This window comes from Rousettus aegyptiacus, unplaced genomic scaffold (assembly GCF_014176215.1).
Source record: "Rousettus aegyptiacus isolate mRouAeg1 unplaced genomic scaffold, mRouAeg1.p scaffold_m13_p_5, whole genome shotgun sequence".
NCBI classification, from domain to species: Eukaryota; Metazoa; Chordata; class Mammalia; order Chiroptera; family Pteropodidae; genus Rousettus; species Rousettus aegyptiacus.
Genome location: NW_023416308.1, coordinates 11,597,470 through 11,620,771, shown reverse-complemented (window position 1 = coordinate 11,620,771; position 23,302 = coordinate 11,597,470). Strand labels below are relative to the sequence as shown.

The window sequence follows — 23,302 nt, the reverse complement described above, 5'->3', positions numbered from 1 at the left end:
CATCTATAATATCGGAATCCCTTCATCTTTGGTGAAGATTAAAAGTAGAAATCTCAGGGAGCACTCTATAATAGTTGGGATTGTTAAGATTCTTTTACTCCCTCCCTATCTATCTCTGACGAACTTCACACCCAAGCTATAGAGTCCATCTCAGACCTCTTATAACTTAATTCGTGTTACACTCTCAGTTCTAAGCATTGTAAAATGGGGACAGGGTGGCCCAGAGAGCTACTGACCTGCGGCGGAGGGCTGCGATAGCCCGACCCAGCCTAGTTGTCCGGGGCTCGTTCAGGTGCAGCGAGGTCAGCCTGCAGCCTGGGCCTGGCTCCCTCCCTCCGAGGCCCCGCATGCAGAGTGATAGCCCGTGGGGCCCACGGTGGGCGCTACCCGCGTCAACTCAGTGAGTGCTCACAAACGCCTGTGAGGTAGGCAGCGCTACAGAGGCAGAAACTTGAGGCCCAGGGAGCCTCAGTCACTTGCCTACATTCATGCAGCTGGTGAATGAATTGTTTTTGAGAACTGAACCCAATTCGTCAGACTCTGCGTTCTCGGTTTCAACGCCCAGGGGCCCACCGGCACTTCAGTGGGTGCCGGCCTGCGCGCACGCGCAGGCCTCGCAGCCGCGTCCCCTTTAAGAGGATTCCTTTTGCTCCTCCGAACCCTTCGCTTCCGCTCCCTGTTCCCACAATGCAGCGCGGCTGAGCGCCTCCGAGCCCGCGGGGACGCTGCGGGGGGACCCCGGCTGAGGCGGCGGCGGCGACGTGGGCTGCGGCGGGCCCGCGGCGTCGGGCGGTGCGAATGTCGGGCTGGGCGGACGAGCGCGGCGGCGAGGGCGACGGGCGCATCTACGTGGGAAACCTTCCGACAGACGTGCGCGAGAAGGACCTGGAGGACCTGTTCTACAAGTACGGCCGCATCCGCGAGATCGAGCTCAAGAACCGGCACGGCCTCGTGCCCTTCGCCTTCGTGCGTTTCGAGGACCCCCGGTGAGGCCCCGCTCCATCCACCCGCCCGCCAGCCCGAGGCCCCGAGCCCCCGCCTTCCCTTTTCCCCTCCCCCTCTAGAGCCTCCCTCCCCCTTCAGCGCAGACCCCTCAGGGCGCCCCCGAGTGGAGGCTGAGGCCTCTCACCGCAGTCTCCGGGGCGTCCTTTGCGCCCTCGTCACTTCCTCTATTATTATTATTTATTTACTTTACTTACAATCACAAAAGCTGGGCCTTTGGAGGACACAGGCCCGTGCAGACTGGCCTCAGGAATGGTACAAATGACCATTCCCTCCCACACGGTTGGAGAGGCACCCTGAAGGGGAAGCAGCCCAGGACTAGGGAACATTGGGCCCTGAACCAGCTACGTAAAGACCAGTAGTGCCCAGTCGCTTTCTCCCCCCACCCCTCGTCCCGGTCCGAACTCGCGTTAAGGAGACACAGACGGCGGGGCTGTGGATGCCTTTGAAGGTCGTAGAGGGCTCTCTGTGATGAAACAGATCTTCATTCGCGCGCGCCTCGCCCCACAAGGCCAGGACCTCTTCCTTCTAAAAGCATCAAGGATTTGGAAAAACTTCTAAAACAGGCTGAAGGGGTCTCTGATTTCACTTTCCTCCTTTAATGAGGGAGGCACCATTAGATGCTAAAGGCCTCAGGATTTGGAAGCTCTTGATCCCTATACCAACTCAGAGGGATCTTGTGATTTTGCAAACATTGTCGGCCCACGGCCCGGAAAAGACCTAAGAACTTTCAACACTGCCGGACGTGGTTCTTAGAAGCTACCGCACTGTACTGGTCACTCCACTTGGGGTAAATAGGAGCCTGCTCAATGTTCCAGCATTGTCTCAGGGATGAGACAGTTCGTGCTCTAGGACTGACCATAGGTGTCTTGCCTACTCCATGGGGTCCATGTGGTCGTGTGGGCGAGGAGAGGAGTGCATTGGGGGATAGGAAGGCAGGAAGCACCCTGAGGCTTTGATTGCCATTTGCCTCAAAAATGGAAGGAGGCATTTTCACACCTAAACTGGAGAAGGCTGCACTTCTATTAGTAATAGTTCCCGTGTGGTTTTTGAGCAGTTGCCACATGTCACGTAACATTCTATGTATTATTTAGCATTTCTGACAACCTATAACCATATTTTACAGATGAGGAAACTGAGTATTTAGAGAGTTAATAAAAGGGAATGCTAGTAAGGGCTTAAGGGGGAGGATCTGAACCCCTTGTTCTGTCCTTTTAGAATACAAACATATTAGAAACAATATGCTACATTGTACAATCTTCCCTCTTTCCTTTAATAATAGAAAAGCTATCATTTAGTATCACTGACTGCCAAGTTTCAAGGAAAGCACTGCACACATAGTATCTTATTTAATCCTTCCAATAACCCTGTGAGATAGACATATCACTCACATTTAGAGATGTAAAAACTTGTTTAAATATTTATCCAGAGACAGCTACTAGTAAGTAGCAGAAGAATGATTTAAATTCAGGTCAGTTTGTATGCGAAGTCTCCTTTAAACCCAAGCAGTTCTCTCTTTCCCACTGCATTCTAAATACAGCCAGGGTTGTGGTGGTTGTGGTGGTTGTGGTTCTTCTTGTTACTTTTAATCCTGTGACTAGACTCTTAATAAGTGATTTATGTGCCTGAGACAACTGAAGGATACCTTCATTAGTGTATCTTCAGCTCTGCTTGTTCATCTAAGCTCTGAGTTCATTCTTTTCTCCCATCCAATACTGGAGACTCAGGTTGGTGTTCCTAACTCTCCCAGAGCCCTAGGGAAGGCTAAAAGTAACTTTCCCTTTTTGGGCGAAATGGCACTCAGAGAGTGGTTTTGACTTCTCCAAACCATGCTGAAAATTTATGCTTGAAAGTTCTCTGTTACTTACAAAACACTAAATTGCATTTATCTTTTGAGCCCTCTTTTTAAATGTTTTTTTTTTTCTATAGACTTGATGGTACTAGGCTTGTGTAAGAATATTAAAGGACTAGTGTGTGGTGCGCATTTTTGAGAAACTGCTCGCCAAAGTTAGAGAAACACTTCTATTGGCAAAATTAGTTATTTGTCAACAATTTTTTTCTGAATTAGTCCTCTTAAAAGTAATGTTTACTCATTCATTATCATCTTGTACCCAGAAAACCCTGTGTGTGACAGCTGTAAAGTTTAATGCCAATATCATGAAAAGTCTTCAAACCAAAGCAGTAGTGCATCGACGTCCTGGGGTTTTTTTTTTCTCACTCTAGGTTTTTGTTTGATACTTGTTACTCACATCTCTCACCGGGAAGTCAGTCAGCCAGCCCCCTGAGCAGTACTAATACCAAACTTTTCTTTGCAGAGATGCTGAAGATGCAATTTATGGAAGGAATGGTTACGATTATGGCCAGTGTCGGCTTCGTGTGGAGTTCCCCAGGACTTACGGAGGTCGGGGTGGGTGGCCCCGTGGTGGGAGGAATGGGCCTCCTACAAGAAGATCTGATTTCCGAGTTCTTGTTTCAGGTATGTTCTTTCAAACTGAATGAAATGATGCATGTAAAATACTTAGCCTAGTCTAGCCTCCAAGAAATGTTAGCTGTTACATGGGATGTGGGGCTTTCTCTTCCATAGCCTATGTACACTGACAGTCTGAAGCCCTCCCCTGTCTTGCCAGTGAGGCAGGTACCTTGCAAAGAGAATTGCACTGGTAGTGCAGCCTTAGTAGAACATAAACTTGCTTCTCATAAAGTTATAAAGTTTTCCAGTGTTTAAAGGGAAGATGATGGCAAAACCCTTTGAGCCGGAATTCTAAAGATGTTTTCTTTTGAAATGTACCCTGGTATTGGACTTGATAGGAAGATATTCCAGGAGCCAGATCTGAACAATTTATCCAGCCATGGATCCTGAAAAAGGCCAGATTTTGTGGTGGTTTTGGACTTATGTAAAACAAAACAAAAACAACTTGGCATCTTAGGGATTGTATTACAAAGTGTAGAACGAACTGTCTGATGTTGACAAGTGATGAAATGCTAAGCTCAGACTTATGTATCTTTCAAAATATTAATGCACTGGTAAAGACCTGGGGCCTTTTGCACATTGCAGGGGTGTGTTAGGGCCCTGGTGGAGTGAAGTGCATTGAGTGTGGCACCTTTTTAGATGTGAATGTCACACAATCACACCAGACTCTCATTGGTGCTTAAGAGTGATACTGTTAGTATCTGCCTCTCTTGTGTCCCTTCATAATTTTTTTAACCCCAGAACTGTATTCCCTCCTTCAGGATATCATACATATCTTTTTTTCTCTCCATGCTGCTCTGAAATGCTGCTTAGAAAACTATTAGGAAATGGCTGCAGTCCTGAGCTGTGAGCGGTAAACACAGCCTTTGAGAGCAGGAGCACATTTCCCTTTCATGACATCAGGTAGGGTTGTATGACTCCCAACTAGTTTTAGCGTCTGAATCTTACCTTTTTCCCTACTATGTTGAAGAATATTGGTGATCTTTTAAGAGGTACTTTGTCTAGTTTGTCAGTTATTCACACCTACAAAAAAAACCCAAACTTTATATTTCTTGTGTTGTTACTTTCTCCTACACTTTGGTCATTTTATTGGATGGTTTCAAAATTCCCATGTCCTGGGAACCCAGTCAGGCAAGAAAGCATTGTACTGATAAATTACATAATGGGAAGAATTAGAACTCAAAGTCTTAGAAGTTTGGCATTAATTATGAAGGACAGAGTGAAAGAAGCTATACATTCTCAGAGATCCTAAACCTATAATAAGATGGACTTCTTGCTCAGTTGGAAAGGCTTGTTCTGGAAGATTAGCGTAGGACCAGCTTCTTAAGGTAGTTTACCACACATACTTTACTGCTCTTCTCTGGTTTCATGTCTTTGTGATTATGGGACCCCAGGATTTAAAAGTAGTGATTGATGGAGATGGGACCCTAGGTATTGCTGGCCCTTCCTTAATAGGGCAATTAACACAGCTGAAGGATGTGGCCTCTTTTATGTGCCTAGGACTTCCTCCATCAGGCAGCTGGCAGGACCTGAAGGATCACATGCGAGAAGCTGGGGATGTCTGTTATGCAGATGTGCAGAAGGATGGAATGGGGATGGTTGAGTATCTCAGAAAAGAAGATATGGAATATGCCCTGCGTAAGCTGGATGACACCAAATTCCGCTCTCATGAGGTGGGTCCCCACCTTCTGCTGAGCTTATATCCAGACCACTCAACCTGAAGCTGACCTAGCAGAAGTGTTCGCTATTTTATGACCTCATAGTACCATTAAAGATCTATCTTAAGTGGAAAAAGCCAAGAAATTCTTCATGCCTAAGCCATGCAGGGTCAGAACAGAGAGAAGTCTGCAGTCTTAGTATTTTTAACCTAGAGAGAATACTGATACAGTCTGTCAATGTGGTGAGCTATTCTGTGATAACACCTCTTTCACAACTGGCTTAATCTGCAGTGTCCCCCTCTGTGAACCTAATTATTAATGGCTGTCTCTCCCCTGAGTCTAGTCTGGGCTCTATAAGCCAACCTCATCATCTCTGCCCTTCTAGGTACTGCTATTGGGGCTGAGTTGTCACTTCACTTTTCTTTCCCAAAGTAATACAGGATCCTTTTAGAAACCTGAGCCACCTTGGCATTTTCTTGTGGTTGATCACCTCACCCTTGGGACTTAGTTCTCGATGTCCTCATTTCAAGAAGGCGGCTGCTGCTTTGGATATCTCAGAATGATTCAAATGGTGATTATCCCTTTGATACCAATGAGACCAGATACTAGACTACCAACTGGACATTATTTTTTTTCTGGTTATCCTGTTCTGACTTGCTATGGGGTTTAGGGATGTCTGGGGACATGAATTTCTAGGCCTGTTCTTTCTCTAAGGATTCATTATAATTCCTTAATTTTGTGACTTTGAGGCTGTGTGGCTTAATGCTTTTGCTCAGAATAATCCCTAGGAGTCGAAACAGTACCTGGTCAGTGACATGGCAAAGCAGAGCTGCAGGGTAAATGCAATTACTGACTTCACCTCGGGAAAAAGCATCTGGCTTCTTTCATCTTAGCATCTTTAGATCTTCTGAGAATGCTAGCTGAGGGCAAAGGGCCTGGAGACAGGTCAGCCTGAAGATGTCTCCTGCTGCTTAGCCAAGTTACTTTCAACTCTGGTTCCTCCATATGCAAAAGTCACAATAATGGCATTATCTAATAAGACTTGCCAGGAAGCTAAATTATGAAGATAACTTATAATAATAACTTATTAGCTTCTAGCCCAAGTCCTGACACCTAGGAGATGGTGGAGGTTAGCTCCTTCTATAGATGCCCATCAAAAGCTGCATATACAAGGTAGCAAGGGATTGAGCTATACATAAGACCTGTGAGATTCTTTCCAGTTCATAGATTCTGGGGGATCAGTGGCAGTAATTCAGATGTTAGTAGCTAGTATTTGAGCATTTACTATATGTCAGGTGGCCATTTATTATTTGCGTCACCTTGGAGAGATGATAGTATTCAGTTTTCCTCATTCTTGAAATGGGTAGTAAGAATACCTACCTCAAAGAATTATTGTGAGCGGTTGATATGATGATATTATGCCAGACAAATAATTAGTGCTCAGTACTTAACTATTGTTAGGCAGCCATGCTAGGTGTTAGTATGCTTTATTCTCTAGGGTCTTATTTTTTCCTTTATTCTTTTCGAATTTCAGGGTGAAACTTCCTACATCCACGTTTATCCAGAGAGAAGCACCAGCTATGGCTACTCACGGTCTCGGTCTGGGTCAAGAGGCCGTGACTCTCCATACCAAAGCAGGGGTTCCCCACACTACTTCTCTCCTTTAAGGCCCTACTGAAACAGGTGATGGGAATTTTTTCTTTATTTTTTAGGTGAACTGAGCTGCTTTGTGCTCAGAATTTACATTCCAGATTGGTGACTTAGTGTCTTAGTAAATTTTTTAAAATTTTTTTTTTAAGGAAATAAAACTACATAATTTCTACTAGGGCCATATTAGCAGTGAAACATTTTCAACTGCAGAAATTATGGTTTTGGTTCAGAAACAAGTTGTATATTTTTCACCCCTGATTATGGGAAAAAAAAATCAGTGCTGTGTTCTTGTGGGTTACTCTGCTATGGAGATCAGCAGTTACTGTGACTGAGTCAGCCCACTTTGTTTAGAAATATATTTTAAACGTTTAGTAATTGACATGTGTGGTCGTCCTTGATTAAGTTTATAGTTTTCGCTAAACAGGCACACCGATTTGGAACAAATCATTGAGTTGTAGTGGCAACTTGTACCCGATTAGTAAGGATCAGGAGTGGATAACTTTTTGGGGGGATAAAGGTATTTGCTCTGATAGTGGTAGAACTTCAATCCCAAGGGAAGGTTCAGGGTTCGCTTATAGTTTAAGACCAACCTTGTAAATTAAGCTGCTTTAATGGGAAAGTGAGCATTGCAGGTAGGGGAAGGGAATAGGAAGGATAAAAGGATTTCTGTAAGTGGGCAGCAGCATAAAGATGACTGGGAAATTCTTAGCCCAAACCAATTTTGGCAGTTTGGTTAGAATAAAAAAAATCTCTTAAGTTCTGATTCTATCACTTTTACTTCTAAGTCTGTCTCATTTATCTTTGGTAACTGAGCTTTTTTTTAAAAAAAAAACAAAAACCCCCACCATCTAGGATTCCTCTCAATTCAATAATCATGGGGAGACTCTACTTTGCCGGGGGCTATTTTTTCAAACCACTTTATTGAATTATGGTTGACATGTAAAAAGCTATAGTTATTTAATGTATACAGCTCAATGAGTTTGGTGTTAAGTGTACATCCATGAAACCATCAAGGCCTTAAACATACCCATCCCATCTCTCCTCCTTTATGTGGTAAGAACATTTAACATAAGACCTCCCCTGTTAGCATATTTTTAAACATATAATAAATATTGTTAGCTATCCCAGGACTGCTTTTATGATAGGTTCTTTTCGGAAAGAGAAACTATAGGTGTGGCTAATGTATCCCTTTTGCATATAATCGCTTTGTGAGATGGTAGATGGTTCTAGGTTAAGAGTTCCCAAGCTGTGGTCTACTTTGAATACTCTTCAGACTTTAGTAGAAAGTTAGTCCTCTGTTCAGAATGAAGTGGGTACCCAGGGACAAATTCAGGTGAGTTCAGTAAAGATAAAAGGCTGATTAGGTCAATGGAAACAGCAACTAAAAAGCTATCATGTATTGATCAGCTGCAATGTCTAAATAGAAAAATTCACTTAAGTCCAGTTTGGTAGAGTCTTTTTGGGAGGAGAAAAAGGGAGATAATGCCTTCTGAACTAAACAGCCTGTGAGTAAATACTTGATCCATTTCCTTGGAAATTGACAGTACCTTTTATTTCTATTAGCATCGGGAATCACTGCCTTGTTTTGGCTAGATCTTTCTCAATTCTGTCTTCGGAAGAGTTAGTTACTGAAAAAAATACTTAACCAACAATTTTTTTTTTTTCAGATTACTGAAGGAAGTAGAAACAGTGTTCATAATAACAAAAATAGTTATCGTGCTTCCATGTGTTCATGGGGTACCCCTTTCCCAGAATAGCTACTCAGCCATGTGAGAAGGACTTTTATTTATCCAGCTTTGGCAAAGAGATATTACCTGTTTGAAAACAATAACAAAAAAAAAAAAAAAAAAAATGTTATAGCTGAGTCTGCTTCCCAACTGGCTACTGAGCTTAACATCACTTAGTTTGTTGTGGAAAATAAGCAATGGAAATAAGTGTAGCTACTATTCTGTTTTTTGAGTATCTGAAAGAATCAGTTATAAGTGAAGCTTAATTAATGCACCTTTTCAATAGGGAGCCAAAACAGGTTAATTTGCCATTTATATGCATATAGGAGTGGAAGGAAAGACTATGACTGTGAACTCACCTTGTCCCATAAGCAAAGTCTGACATGAGGTTCTATTTAGAAATAGAATGTGATCAGTGAGTATGTCTGCTGAAACATTGACATCAGACTCTGAGACAGACTATAAAATCTAACTGAGGTGGTTTAGTGAATCAGAGACATGGTTATAAGTTGAGTTCACAAATTTTTTAGCTTTCCTTCCCATCCTTGCTTCAATCAGCTTTCCTTTAACTGGTTGGTTTTGGTCAAAGAAAGGAAGAACTGAGTTGGAGGGCTGATGTTTGTCTCTGGAGACTGCTCCAAATGGTTCTTCTCTGAAGGGCTCTCCTGAACTTGAAGTTGGCACTTGGAAATCTGTCTCCGTGAGTGCTTAGGCTACTCCCATTCCCAAATATCAAGAGGGGTGCAGAAGCTCTGAACACCCACCTATCTGCAGATGAGATGAAAAAGTTCAACCCACCCAAAGTTCTGGATTTTATGATTGGTCCAAAGTTATTTTAAAGCTTCCATTTAAAATAGTTGCAATGAGGTTTAAAGATGCAAATCTCCACACCAGGGGTTGCAAACTGATGGCTCGCAGGATGCATCTGGCTTGCAGGTATGTTTTCTTTGCATGGTCTTTATTTTTTTTAAATTTTGAATTAGTTGCCAATCCTTAAAATTTGGGAAATATTACATAAAATGCCAGACATCCAGGTTCTCTGGAAAACTAGGCTCACCTTCCTGTCTGGCACTGAATGAGAATAGCAAATGCCAGCTGCCACTTCTGGCAAAGCTGGAGTTCCAGATTTGCCACTGTACATACCGCTTCCCGCCCCAGTTCTGTTTTGCTCATTCCTGTCACTAACTGGCCCCTAAAGGTGAGCATGACTCCTGGACTCTACTGCCACCTTAATGCCACCTATATGCACTTCATACTTTTTAAAAATTGTTAATAAATATTTTTTCATTTCCAGTTTTGATAAAATTAACATATAACACTGTATAAGTTTAAGGTGTATAACATAATGGAGATATATATATATGTGTATATATATATGTGGGTATATATATCAAAATTACAGTAATACCAGTTAACATTCATTATCTCACATACTTAGTTATTTCCCTTGTGGTGAGAACTTTTAAGATCTCTTAGCAGCCTTCAGATATACCGTACAGTATTGTTAACTAGTCATCACATTCCCAGAACTTACTTATAAGTGGAAGTGCGTCTTCACCACCTTCACCCAATTCCCACTTTATGCTTTTTAAAGTGCTTTCACATAGCAAGTTTGGGCCTCACAGTTCCTACTACATTCTCAGTTCACTGTGGGACAATCTGTTCAACCACTTTGGGCAACACATACCTGGGGGGGCCACAAAATACTCCTCCACAACTCGACAGGAGTTCTGTAGTAGTTCTTCAGCACAGTTGCCTTCTACCACATTGTCGGATCTCAGGTATAGACATCTACAAAACCAGAGGCTTAAGGTTACCTTCTCAGAGAACAGGGCTTATAGGGAACGGGTGGAGAGGGTCAAGAATTGGGAAAACAAGGGAGCAGCATATTCTTGAGTTATGGTCACTGCTGAAAGGTGGAGAAACTATGGTCAACAGTAGCCTAAAGGAAAAGGACAACTTATAGTTTATAGAATCTCCCAACAACCCTCTGAGGTAAGTGGTCATTATTTCTGAGGATCGATACATTTAATATATTTGGATGGTTACTATGGGTAAGCTGCTTTTGGTGGAAATAGGTAATTAAAAGCAACTATAGTACAATGAGTTAACTCTTAACAGATTAAGTACAATTTGTCAAGGGAGTAGAAAGGGCACCTGACCCAGCTGGGTGAGGAATAAGTACTCAGAATAGGTGATGTCACTGCCAAACAATGGGCTAAAAAAAAAAAAAAAAAAAAGCTAGATTGGGGGATGGGAAATGGACTTACTGGCAGGTAACTTGTTCAAGAGTGGTTATAAGTGACTTAAAGGTGCTAGCTCCTAAGTGACAGGACTGGGACTTGAGCCCAGTTCTGGTACTCTGAGTGCCTTTTTAACTGCAGCCACCTTTGTGGAGATAAAAGTGCCTCTCCTGGCAAGATGTACCTCTATGCTTAGTGGCTTCATTAAAGTGGCTTCATTTGTCCAGTTGGCAAACTAGTGAAATGAAATAGGAGCTGAATATATCTATGAGGCGTTACTATTCCAAGGTTTAAAAGTTCATGACAGGAGGTCTGAGCCTGCTTTCAGATACTTGGACTCAAAAATAAATGTTCAGTCACTGATAGAGGAGCAGCCAAGATCTTCTGCTTTGAGCCAAACCTAATGGGACAAAGAGATGTGACATGAACATCTGGGAGGGAAGGGCCAGTTGTTTCTTCTGTAGCACCCAGCCTAAAACTTGACACAATAAACACTTACAATATGAAGTCTGGAGAGCTGGAGTTCATTCTAGGATCTGGTACTACCTTACATGTGTGGCCTTGAACAAGTGTGATCTTTCCAGACCTTAAATTTCTTGCTAAAAAAGTGAAGGTTGTATAAGTTGTGATTTTTTGTTAACCATACAACGATTATGCGTTCATTTAAGAAAACTTGGAGAACAAAAATAAAAATCATCCATAAAGGTGACCCTTGGACTTTCTGGAGTTTATATTTCTGTTGGGCAGTATAACAAAATGGCGAAGAGCTTGGGATCCTCAATCACAACTGAATTCACACCTAGTGATGAGTGTTTTTTTCACCACAACCACCTTCACGTGGCATGTGTGCAAATTACTTATGGGTCTCCTTATTTGTAGAATGCTTCTAGAGTTGCTGGGGAGACTAAATGAAATGACCTTACGAAAGATCTAATAATGTAGGCTGCATTCATGTATCAATAAAAGGTGGGTACTGAATAGTACCTGCTCCTTTCAGAAAGTGCACCCCAAGTACACCTCAGTCCTCAGAGTTATAAGGGCACTTAAACTGCCTAGTCCTTAAAGACCAGAGACTAATTGTTCCTGGGTGCTTGGAGATTTGACAAAGACTCTACTACCGCCAACAGGTAGTTAAAAGCTACTGCTTCCCAACAGTTGACCTAATGGCAATTGACTTACTCTGGAATCGGGTTTCCTATGTAAGTGACATTGCCAGAAAAACAGCTCACCCTTTCAAATATCTCACATTTCCACCTAATTACTGTTTATGATGAAGTTTCTAGAATAAATCCACACCTCCCTATTTTTGTAATTACAGGCTTCTGAACCCAGGGTCTCTGATGGTGGTACACCAAGCTGACCCTTGATGTGGCAAGTTGCTTAACTTTTCTTGACCTCAGAATCATGCATGAAACACCCAACAAGAACTGATGAGCTGTTTAGGTGTGTCAATAACGATTGACTAAATACCTGCCTCACCACCTTTCTTGGCCTGGGTTACACAAGAGAATTTAGCCCAAATACTGTGACATTCATTTTCATAATAAGTCAACTTCTATGTATCTGGGCTAATATAAATTATGAACTACCCTTGGGAGAATTGAAGAGTCACTTGGATCTGTCTGTGTTCTGGTTCAGATGAAAAACCTTGGTTGAAAAAGGCTTCAACTGTGAACTAGAAATCCCTGCCCTCTAAAGCTCATAGACAGGCGTTTAAACCAGTAATTGTGGGAAATGTAAATAAGAAGCATTTAATGGAAAGCAATATAGTAACATGGGGGAAGAAGTGCCTCTGTGGCTCTTGGACTGACCAATGGGACAGTTCTGCTGCTGCTTTAGTTTCTGCTCCTTCCCTGGTGTCAGGTTGCCAGGAGTCATTTCTCTGGGCACCACTCTATTTCCATCATCTACAAGTGTCTTCCCTCCTAATTTTCTAGTTTGATGTGCCAAGGGGATTTCTATTAGCCAGTCAGGGCTTTTACAGTGAGTGTGGCTATCACCTAAAAGCATTTAACATATCTTAACTGGGTTCTGTCAGTAAAGCAGTATGTGCAAAATGTGAAATCCTACAAATGTCACATCTCTAAAATGTAATCATTAACCAGACTGGTCTCCAAATTTATGATAAGATTGCAAATCACTGAATACCAAGTCACTATTCCAGCTACCAAATCCAGATCCCTCATCTTTTTCACAGACACTTCCCTGAACTGATGAGCTCTCTTTAGGTGTGTCAATATGTTGCATTTATTTAGTTATCCTCTATATGACTTAGGAAATTCTGACTCTTTGTGCTTCTATTCCGTACTTTCCCAAAGATATTAATAAAGAACAGTCAATAAACATTTACTTGATGTCTACTCAGTGCTAGATACTGAGAACATGAGCAATAACAGACATGCTCCCTGGAACATGGATGAGGTGGAAGAGAGGGGCAGAGAATCAAATATCATTCAAATAGTTGTGTAAAATTATAGCTCTACTGAATATCAGGAGAGAGCCACAGGTCCTGAAAGGAACCTGATTCAATAGAGAAGAATGAAAGCTTCCTTGAAGAAGTGGCATTTGAAATTTTAAGAGGAGATTAAGTAGGCAGAAAAGAGTGGATGGGATGAAGTGCAAGTAAAGGCGAGGGCTAAGAAGAAAAATGAATGGAGACCCTCAGGAATTGAAAGTTACAGCAAGTTACAACACTGTTGGAGAGGTGGTCAAGGCCTAGATTAAATGATGCCTGAAGGTTATGGTGAAGCTTTTGTCTTTATCCTAAAGAGCACTGGAAAGCCACCTGAAGGGTTTGGGTAGGAGAATGACATCAGATTTGTTTTTAAATGCTTGAAACTTTGGGAAAATTGGTTAACCTCTCTAGACCTGACCATCAGATGATGACACAAAGGATCTGATTTCGGAATCAAAGACAAGCGGAGAATGGGAGGCTAGCAAGCACTTTACACAAAGGTTATGATTACAGATAGGTCTGGCTCTATTGGCGCTAATAGCAGCTAACCTTTTTTGCTCCCACTTGTACTAGTTTTGTTTTTTAATTCCATCAGGAAAAGCTAGGACAGAGTTGTAGATTGTCCTATCTTTATGAGCTACATACCAATCCTAATTAAAAAGCTGTGGTCCCAAACAGCAAAAAAAGTCTGCTTTTCAAAAAAGAGGATTTTATTTGAAAATGCAGTGATTTAGTAACAATTGGTAGAGGTGGGTAGAATACTCTTAGTATTCACCAGCTAGTTTGTTAGACTCGCCCCTCCCTATTGCATTACACTACACTATTACTTGTGTTATTATTCTGCCCCTTTAGGTATTTGTGTTCTTGGCCCTTGATATAAAATGAAAAATCAGAACTCCCCTCTGCATTCCCACTTTTTTCTAAGTTTCTTGCCTTCTCAGGGAACAAAACAAAACTTAATGCATACACCAGAGTATATAAAATAGATTACACTTAAAGCATCGATAATACAGAATGTTCTGAACTTTGCCTTTTTTATTAAGTATATCTTGCAGACCTTTCCATACCAGTATACATAGTTCATTGTTTCATTAGTTTTAACAACTGCTGAATATTCCATTATATGATGAAGTATTTAGCCATGAAGGACACTTAGGTTGTCTCTGGGTGGTTTTTGTTTTTGTATTACGAACAGATTTGCATACCATGGACACTTATACATACATCTTTATGTACTTTAACAAATATTTCCATAGGGAACCACTATGTCAGAAAATACATTTAAAATTTTGAGACAGGAATCCAACAGTAAGCAAGTCAGACATGACCTCACATTCTAATGAGACATGACAAATCGAGAAAAATAAAATTATTAGAAAACCAATAGGATAAGAAGTTAGTGAATGGAAGGGGAGGGGGGATTGGGAGTGGTCTGGAGAGATTCTTGGAGATGAGCCAAAGAGCAGACTGTCCAAGAAAAAGAGAGAAGCTACTGCAAAGACCTTATAGAAGAAACAAATTTGGCATGTTGGAGAAACAATAAGGAAGCCGATGTGGCTGGACTGAATAGAAGGGTATGTCCGGGGGGCATGGGGCAGGGGCTCTGTTAAGAAGAGCCTCAGAAGGTGATGAATACCAAGTAGTTCGGATTTTGTTCCTAAACTGGCGGGCTTCGAGGATTTTAAACGGGAGAGGTTCCAAAATGAACAAGGAGAAAGAATAAAACCACTCACCTGCGGGGTGACCGTGGGCAAGTTCCTGCATCTCGCCTAAGGCTCGCTCGCTCTCTCTGTCTCTCTCTGTCTCTCTCTGTCTGTCTGTCTCTCTCTCTCCCTCTCTCTCTCCGAAATGAGACACTATCTTAAATGGCCGCGAAGGCGCCAGTCAAGGGTTGGGGGCCGCGGCCGAGTTTACCTGTCCTCCAATACTGAGTCCATGGGCTCCACCCCGTCCGTGTCCACGGCGCGCAGCCGGTCGGCAAAGGCGATGGCTTTCTCCAAACTCGCCACGGCCTCTTGGCTGCCGAAGTTCACAAGCGCTAGACGCTCCAGGTGCTCGATAACCTCGGCGGTGATCCGACCACTTCTCTAGGAGGGGGAGCGGGGGAATGAGACGGAGGTTTCGGGTCACAGGTGGAGCCTGGTCCGCTTCGCCACCGGCTCAGACCGCCCCCCGCCGCGCCCCACCCCTCTCCTTCCCCGGCCTTTACCTGAGGACCTGCCTGGGAGGTGAAGCCCCGGCGCCCGCCCACAGAGGCCCGCAGGCCTAGCCACACAGCCCGCGCCCACATGTGTCCTCTTCCCAGCCGCCGTAGCGAGCCCTCGTATAAAGCCGAGCGACGCGCCTAAGAGTGATGACATCAGAGTGCGCCGCCAGTGCCGCCGCCATGAACAGCGTAGGGGAGGGATGCACCGACATGAAGCGTGAGTATGACCAGTGCTTCAATCGCTGGTTCGCCGAGAAGTTCCTCAAGGGGGACAGCTCTGGGGATCCGTGCACCGACCTCTTCAAGCGCTACCAGCAGTGCGTTCAGGTGAGCTGCGACCCTCGCTGCTACCTCCAGGCCCCGCACTCTCTGCTGTGTCCCGCAACACACGCCTCGTATCTTGCGGGGGTTGGGACGGGGAGGGTGAAAAAAAGCCTCAGTGAGGCCAAGTGGCATTCTTGTCCCCTGCCGTCATCACCAAGGCCGCCTGGTGTTTCTCCAAATGACAAATATTTTTGTAGTGTTTTACTTTTTAGAGGGCGCACTAACACTTTTTTGGTTCGCTTGATGCTCATCTCGAACTTGCAAAGTGGGCGTAGTTCTTTGTATTTTAAAAATGGAACACTCACGCCCTGAAATAGGCCAAGTTTGCTAGAATCAAGTTGTAGCGGTGGTGCACTTTCCCACTGTTGTTCTGGGGTGAGGCTGGGTGCTAGCCTCTGGCCTTTTAGGTATTTTAGAGGGTTTCATTTTGTTGTTATAATCCCTTGGTTGACCTGTTTTCTCTCTCGACCAGCTGGGAAGTTTTCATTCCAGCGCAATTAATGTGTAACTACTTTGAAATGTAACAACAGCACTGGGCAAGACACTCTCCAAAGTAGTTAATTTAAAACATCCTTAGGGTAATAACATTTGTTACTGTCTTTATCCCATTTGCAGACTGGAAAAATGAGGCTCAAAGTCACAAAGCTAGTAAGCTTCATATTGACCTTTATAATGTGTTTTCTCCTATCAGAAAGCAATAAAGGAGAAGGAGATTCCCATTGAAGGACTGGAGTTCATGGGCCATGGCAAAGAAAAACCTGAAAGCTCTTCTTGACCTTCACAGTCACCTTGAAAATGGACTCCTCAAACAGGGAATTGAACACTCTGCATTTTGTCAATTAAGGTGTGAAGATAGCCATTGATTTAATGAGGAGTTTAGGGGAGAGTTGTTTTAGTTCCTCCTCCTTGATGTTTTCCTTCCACTTGTAAAAGATGAACATCACTCTTTGGGATGATTTCTCACTTGCTCTGGCATCTTGCAGGAACTTAATGTGCTACAACTTAATTTCTTGGGATTATGGTTGCAAGACTTCGTCTGGGATCAGCTTTAAATATACCTTGTGTGTGAATACTGATAAACCTGTCAGGATGATCAGAGTTGCCCGACCTCTTGAGTTATGCTGCAAAGGACATTAGGTATACTGTACTAGGGTCATTGTTCATGGAAGCAATTGGTTAGGACCTCTTTTCTCTCAGGGAGCTAATAATGCTCTGAAGAGGGATCCCAGAACAAATTTCAATCAACGTTTGGGAGCATATTTTTATTTTTATATAGTAACTTAAGTGTTAAGATTGCTGGTGGACTGGGTTAGCTAATAGGAAGCCTTTAACAGACAGTTCCTTGCCTTAACAAGAGGTGTCAGATCTCAGATTAAGACGTGAAAGCTTCAAGAACGTTAAGAGTGAACACTATTTCGGAGCTTACAGTGTATTTCAGTAATTAAGATCCTTGGAGTATGCTTTGGAAGAAGATCCTAAATTGCAAAGATTTGCTGTTGCCAGCTTTCAACCCAAGTCAATGAATTAAGTCAACCTGTATATCATCAAAATGCTGTATCTAGTTAAATGGGGAGAGCAAAAGAGCTTGCTTTATTTGCCTTGTTTACCTACCTTGTCCTGTAATGTCTGTAATCATGAAGATGGAATAAATTGTAACATTTAGTTTCTAGAATCATTTGCCCCTGGAACTCTACTTTATAAAACAACTATTCCCTGTTACCCCACATATCCCATACACACACACACTGGGGAGAGTTTTCTGTTTTATAATTTAAAGGTGAAAAAGTGAAGATTTATCTAAGCAAGGCAATATGGTATAACAATAAAAAACCTCACTGGCTTCTAAAATTTCTACAGTAGGCTACACAGATACCTTTAAATGTTTATATAACAACAAAAAGAATCAGGTGAGTACTTACATACTCTAGAATGTCATGTAGTTATCATTACTGCATATCTTGAGTTAATTTGGTGCAATTTACTATATGTGCCCAAAGATAGTATGAAACTTGATTTACATAAGGCCTAAATTCTGTTATCTTCTCTCCACTTTACATTTAATGTGACCAGTCCTTAATGTCATTTCAAAACATTCCGCATTTATATTTTGACTGTTTAAGGTCTATTCTACAAGGAATATTTGGAACTCAGCTGAGGGAAGCCAGGTAGCAAGCTGAACTCGGACTGGCCACAAGCACAAAAGCTCTAGGGTAGTGCAGGCTGTGGTTAGATCATAAAATGGCAAAGCTAGTAGGGATCCTTTTTTCTTTACTGTAAATGTTTTTCACACCCTGTGTTTCTATATGCCTGACTTTTGCAGTACGAGTTTACTACATGTGCTAACACCAAAACTTTGTAGCTTCTTGACCACAAAACTGTCTGGTTGAGCCTTGAGAATTAAACCAGGTCCAAGCCAACCATGTTTTTGTATTGTAACTGCTACTGAAAATTTTTCTGATTGTTCCTTATGCTATTTTGACTTCATCCTCCAACTATTTCAGTTACTTCAAAGATACTGCCTTTATTTCTCCAAGGGTTTCTGACCCATCCTTCAGTATACTGAGAAATGATCCCAAGGTAAGAACTTGACACCCACCTTCAGAGAAAATTATCTGACTATAACAAATGCTGGTGGTGGGATAGGAGAAAGCTAGGACACAGAAGCAGCACTTCCTCTAGAGAATCACAGACACCTCTTTCAAGTGTAAACTGCGGCCATTCTGCTGGTCAATGTCTCTGCCATTCAAAGTTTGTCAGAACCCAATCTTGATACTTAACTAGCTCTATCTCTTTGCTTTACACATGCCAGGCATAAGAAACCAAGGATAGACCTGTTATAAACACTTATTCAAAGGCCTGAAATTGGACCTGAGAACAGCAGAAATGATATTAATGCTAATTTCTGAGAGAAAAACACCAAAGAATGCAACTCTCAGCTCATGACCAATCTATGTTATTTATTTAAGCATCTCTTGCCATAAGCAAAAGAATGGAAGATAAGTATACTGGTCATCATTTGATACAGGAAAAGGTCAGCTTAAGGTCCCATACACTTTTCTGGTCCGTGTGCAGAGTAATGGTCCAAACCAGTGCTGTGGTCCCCACTGGGTAGTGAGTGGTCCAGGTTCTCTTCATTCATCTTCATAGCCAGTCGGAAGTGGATTCACTTGAGAATTATGGAATAAAGTGTGGTCACCATCTCCCCAAGGAAAGCGCTGTGGAGTGAAAATGTGAATTAGGATATTCCAGAAAACAGTTCAGAAACAGCACTGCCATGAACTGCTTGAAATAGGTAGGTTTGTGGACATGGACAATAGGCTAGTGGTTACCAGTGCGGGGATGGGGTAAAAGGGGTCAAATATGTGGTGACAGAAAGAAAGAAACCTAACTATGGATGGTGAACACACAAACACACGCCTTACTGCTAAATTGTATACCTGAAACTTACTGGATTTTGTTAACTAATGTCACCATAATAAAATAAATAATAAAAAACCTTAAAAACAAAAATAGGCTGACAGATAATACATAAAAATAAAATGGAAATTAGTCCTGTAACTACTGGCATATTTTGGCCCTCCCATAATTTAAGATCTTAAAACTTCCAGGAGAGCCCTTAAAACAGACAAAGGGAAAAGAAAGCTACAGTTCCATTACTCATATGCCTTGCCCAGTATATCAGTGTTGTGTTTATGAAAATGTAATCCTCAAATTACCAGGATCAGATTGGCAGAGCTGGGTATGGGGGCAAAGATGCTCATTTAAATGCAGATTCCTGGGCTCCATTCCAGACCTGGAACAAATTTCTGGATTCAAATCGCAACCTACTCTCAATTGCTCTACATGCTACCTTTGTAAAGCATTGCTCTAGGGCAGTGATTTCCAACCCAGAATAATTTTGCCACTTCAGGGACACTGGGCAGGCAGTATCTAGAGACATCTGGGGGGGAATGGAGTACTACTGGCATCTAGTGAGTAGAGGTCAAGGATGCTGCTAAACAGTCTACAACTTACAAAACAGCCTTCCCCCAATCCCACCCCCTACAATTATCCATGCCCCAAATAGCAATAGTACTGAGGTTGAAAAGCCTTGCTGTATTCTACCATACGAGGGTGGGAGTGAGGCTCAAAAACTCAAAAATTCTTTCTGAATCTGAAAATCTAGCTTAAGTGTCTATGAGGCCACTCCAACCTGGGCTAACTGATGTAACAATTATTGAAGAAACACAAGAGGCTCTTTTTAAGAATATTCGAAGCAAACAATTGAAAACATGATTACAGTATATCTACACCAACAGCCAAAAGAGGAAATAGTTGAGAATATAACTAGCACTGAGGTGAGGAATAGAAGCTGCCAGTTTCTTCGTTATGCAGCTAATACCTGACGGATGCCCAGGTCCCATAAAGGTTTATCACCTTCTGACTTTGTCAATCTAAAAGTTTCCCAAACCTCCAAGTTTTATACAATCGACAACTGTTTCAGGATCAGACAAAAGGAGCGATGAATCAGAAAAAAGGAAAACTAAAGGGCACTTACTATATATTTTTGAAACGGAGACGTGACCTTCCCCGCCCCGCCCCCAGTCTCGGTTTCCCTTCCGTAAAGCCGGAGAAAATAAAAACTGGTGATGTTAAATGAAAAAATGTATACGCCTGGCATCCACGCTTTTAGAGAACGAAGAACCTGGACAAGGGCATTTGGAATGAAAGGATAACGGACACTCCAAGAGACTGCAAGGGCGTACCTTGGACCTGATGCGGAGATGGGGGTAGGCGATGAACTCGGGTCTCTCGTGCTCCCCGTGGCGCGACTTCAGGAAGACGTTCAGCATGCTCACTGCCACCCCGGGGAGCGCGACGAAGTAGGTCAGGGCCTTCCACATGCGAGCTAAGGAGGGGTAGGACGGCTCAGACCTGGCGGGGTCTTAACCCCCTCCCCTAAAACCTCAAGCCAAGGTCACAGTCCCGCGTCGCCTCTCTGGAGTCGGGCAGAGGCCCGCCCCGCCAACCGCAGCCCCAGTACCTGAGCCCTCTTCGCCGTGGGCGCCACTCGACATGGGCCGCGCCAGCCGTGGCCGGAACCGACCTAGCAGCCCAGAAGCCCGGGACCCCGCTGCTGCCGCCGCCGCCATTTTTTACCAGGACCCCCGCAGCGCCGGAAGCGAAAGCAGGAAGATGGGCTATGGGGGCGGGACCACAACCTCAAAGGAAGTTCCTATTGGGCGGCGCCTTTCAACCCAAGGAGCCTGCGCACTCTCCTCCGGACCGACCTTGTCCTTGTCAAAAAGCTCGCAGCCGCGGAGCTGGAGGGAGCATGCGCTCTGCACCTCCCTTGTGCACGCCCCTCTTCCTGTCGTTTCCACTCCGGTGAGGCTCAGCGCAAAAGAAAGTCCTGTGGAGTGAACCCTGACATTGGGAATCGCTCCCTTCGTTGGAGTCCGTGGACAGCAAGGGGAGGTTCGGAACACAAACCACCCTGTCTAAAATGCCACTCCCCCGCCTCCCCACCCCCTGACCTCGCGTTAGTTTTTCATAGCACCTGGCATAATAATCGTCGTCATCAACATTATTTTGTCTGTCTCTCCTAATAGACTATAAACTCTGACGCCAAGAGTGCCCCCACTGCAGCATCCCCAGACTCTGGAATGATGCCTGGCACATAGCAGATGCTCCACACAGATTTTCTGAATGAATGAATGAATGAATGAATGATGAGAAACAAAAATCGGCATCTACTATATTTTGGCTCAATGTTCTTCCCCCCGCTACACACACACACACACACACACACACACACACACACATACACACCCCTCATTTCTTCCTTCTACTCATCTAAAAACTTTAAAAAAAATAGATACACAAGATAAAAGTAAACTTTTTAATCATAGGTCCCTTTAAGAATATAATAAAAACTATTAACTCTTTCCTCCCCCAAAATGTACCTGCTTCTCAGCACACAAGTTTAGTAGACAATGTTGGGGGATGGAGGTACCATAAAGTATTTCCTGAGACCTGAGAGCTAAGAGTCCTTGTGCCTCAAGCCAAGAATCCCTGAGAAGAGAATAAACAGAGACACTGGTGTGGGAAGACTGGGCTCACATCTTGTTTCCTCTCCTTACAGCCTGTGTGACCTTGGGAAAGTTAGATAAAATGAATACTTTAAGGTCATGCAGTTCTATGAAGACAAAAATTTAGGATTATATTACTAGAGCTTCACAATCTGATCTAGCTCTCTGAGTAGCTTGGGTTTTAACGTTGTGGTATAATTAAGGTCATCAAATCCCTAGGCATATTCAAACACAGCCAGAGGGTGTATGAGGCCCCACAGAAAGGGTCCAGTTCAAGGATCAGAAAATGCTAGCTTCAGATCTGTGGTCCGCCACCAGCCATTTCTTCTTCTCTAAAATGAGAATATAACATGAATTTTTTTTTAGAGTAAGTTTACTGGGGCGACATTAGTTACTAAAATTATATGTTTCAAGTGTACAATTTAATGATACATCATCTGTATATTGCATTGTGAGTTCACCACCCAAAGTCAAATCTTCCTCTGTCGCTATATATTTGGCCTCTTTGTGACCTGCATTTTTGTCCAACAAATATTTATTCTCAACAAATATTTTTTAAAACCTAGCTCTACTTTGGAAAGTTTATTCAACCTCCATCTATAATAAAGATTTGTTTAAAGAATATTAACTAATGTGTCTACTATGTGCCAGGCTTGTGCAGTAGTACGCAAGAGTTATAAGATCTCTCTCATGCAGCTTACGTTCTAGTGCTGGAGACAGGATTAAATGAAAAATGCTCAATGTCTGGAATATGTTAAAAATTCAAGAAATGTTCATTTTCTCATAGGGTTTTTTAACATCATGCAGGGCAGTACTGCTTAGCAAAGATTCTATCATGTACTTGGCACACAATGCATGCTCAGGCATGATGTCTATGGTGTTATTGCAAGGTATGCTCAACATTTGCAAAGCCTTGGGTAACTGAGTTTAGAAAACCCAGGAAACCAAAGTCATCAATACAAGGAATAATTAATACTTACTGAACACTTATTTTGTGCCCAAATCTGTGCTAAGTACTTTACATAAATTGTCTTCCCCACTTCAGTAAATGGCCACTCCATTACTCAAGTTAAACATTTCAGTCATCTCTCTCTTTTGCACTCTCTCGCTCTCTCTCTCTCTCTCTCACACACATTTTATAACCAATCCATCAACTGATCTTGCCAGTTCTTCCTTCAGGCATATCCAAAATCTAACCACTTTTTATTTAATCAAAGGTGTTATCTCTCTCTCATCTGGACAATTGCAAAGAGCCTCCTAACTGGTCTCCATGCTACCCTGTTTCCTTACAGTCTATTTTCTACAAGGCAGCCAGAGGGATTTTTTAAAACCTGTCAAATCATCTTCCTCCTCTGCTCAAAATCTTCCAATGGCTCCTACCTCCCTCAGAGTAAATGCCAAAGTCCTTGCAGCGGGCTACTGGGTCCTACACACCTTTTCCCCGGCCACCTCTTGGACATCATCTCTTTTACCTTCCCTGTCACTCCAGCTACCTT

The 23,302-nt window shown here is 42.9% G+C and overlaps 4 protein-coding genes across 5 annotated transcripts; 2 read left to right on the top strand and 2 right to left on the bottom strand.

Moving 5' to 3' along the window:
- Positions 1-664: 664 nt before the first annotated feature.
- SRSF9 (serine and arginine rich splicing factor 9) lies at positions 665-7,548 on the top strand. The gene is made up of 4 exons (XM_016127208.2): positions 665-986; positions 3,318-3,478; positions 4,973-5,145; positions 6,665-7,548. Exons 1-4 carry the CDS (start codon positions 799-801, stop codon positions 6,806-6,808), a joined length of 666 nt encoding a protein of 221 aa, XP_015982694.1. The 5' UTR covers positions 665-798; the 3' UTR covers positions 6,809-7,548.
- Positions 7,549-7,681: 133 nt separating this feature from the next.
- On the bottom strand, positions 7,682-15,549 carry GATC (glutamyl-tRNA amidotransferase subunit C). 2 transcript variants are annotated; one of them, XM_016127210.2, is made up of 4 exons: positions 15,415-15,549; positions 15,120-15,292; positions 10,195-10,298; positions 7,682-8,594 (listed from the first exon to the last, which is right to left on the bottom strand). In XM_016127210.2, the coding sequence occupies exons 1-4, from the start codon at positions 15,493-15,495 to the stop codon at positions 8,563-8,565; spliced, it is 390 nt and encodes a 129-aa protein (XP_015982696.2). In that variant the 5' UTR covers positions 15,496-15,549; the 3' UTR covers positions 7,682-8,562. The 2 variants fall into 2 exon arrangements, with proteins under 2 accessions (XP_015982696.2, XP_015982695.2); XM_016127209.2 differs by lacking the exon at positions 7,682-8,594 and having other exon boundaries at positions 9,882-10,298.
- Positions 15,550-15,557: 8 nt separating this feature from the next.
- TRIAP1 (TP53 regulated inhibitor of apoptosis 1) lies at positions 15,558-17,407 on the top strand. The gene is made up of 2 exons (XM_016127217.2): positions 15,558-15,738; positions 16,427-17,407. Exons 1-2 carry the CDS (start codon positions 15,559-15,561, stop codon positions 16,508-16,510), a joined length of 264 nt encoding a protein of 87 aa, XP_015982703.1. The 5' UTR covers position 15,558; the 3' UTR covers positions 16,511-17,407.
- A 1,265-nt stretch (positions 17,408-18,672) lies between these two features.
- Positions 18,673-20,911, bottom strand: LOC107501251 (cytochrome c oxidase subunit 6A1, mitochondrial). The gene is made up of 3 exons (XM_016127211.2): positions 20,759-20,911; positions 20,481-20,623; positions 18,673-18,950 (listed from the first exon to the last, which is right to left on the bottom strand). The coding sequence occupies exons 1-3, from the start codon at positions 20,865-20,867 to the stop codon at positions 18,867-18,869; spliced, it is 336 nt and encodes a 111-aa protein (XP_015982697.1). The 5' UTR covers positions 20,868-20,911; the 3' UTR covers positions 18,673-18,866.
- Positions 20,912-23,302: the final 2,391 nt, after the last annotated feature.

Bases quoted from the DNA above. Each gene is read 5' to 3' on its own strand.
- GATC (XM_016127209.2), bottom strand. From the start codon at position 15,495: ATGTGGGCGCGGGCTGTGTGGCTAGGCCTGCGGGCCTCTGTGGGCGGG. The intron at 15,293-15,414 runs GTAAAGGCCGGG...TCCCCCTCCTAG, and splicing joins CCTCCCAGGCAGGTCCTCAG to AGAAGTGGTCGGATCACCGC. The intron at 10,299-15,119 runs GTAAACTCGGCC...CTGGTTTTGTAG, and splicing joins GACTCAGTATTGGAGGACAG to ATGTCTATACCTGAGATCCG.
- SRSF9 (XM_016127208.2), top strand. From the start codon at position 799: ATGTCGGGCTGGGCGGACGAGCGCGGCGGCGAGGGCGACGGGCGCATC. The intron at 987-3,317 runs GTGAGGCCCCGC...TTTTCTTTGCAG, and splicing joins GTGCGTTTCGAGGACCCCCG to AGATGCTGAAGATGCAATTT. The intron at 5,146-6,664 runs GTGGGTCCCCAC...TTCGAATTTCAG, and splicing joins CCAAATTCCGCTCTCATGAG to GGTGAAACTTCCTACATCCA.
- TRIAP1 (XM_016127217.2), top strand. From the start codon at position 15,559: ATGACATCAGAGTGCGCCGCCAGTGCCGCCGCCATGAACAGCGTAGGG. The intron at 15,739-16,426 runs GTGAGCTGCGAC...TTCTCCTATCAG, and splicing joins GCTACCAGCAGTGCGTTCAG to AAAGCAATAAAGGAGAAGGA.
- LOC107501251 (XM_016127211.2), bottom strand. From the start codon at position 20,867: ATGGCGGCGGCGGCAGCAGCGGGGTCCCGGGCTTCTGGGCTGCTAGGT. The intron at 20,624-20,758 runs GTACTGGGGCTG...ACCCCTCCTTAG, and splicing joins CCACGGCGAAGAGGGCTCAG to CTCGCATGTGGAAGGCCCTG. The intron at 18,951-20,480 runs GTACGCCCTTGC...TTCACTCCACAG, and splicing joins ATCTCCGCATCAGGTCCAAG to CGCTTTCCTTGGGGAGATGG.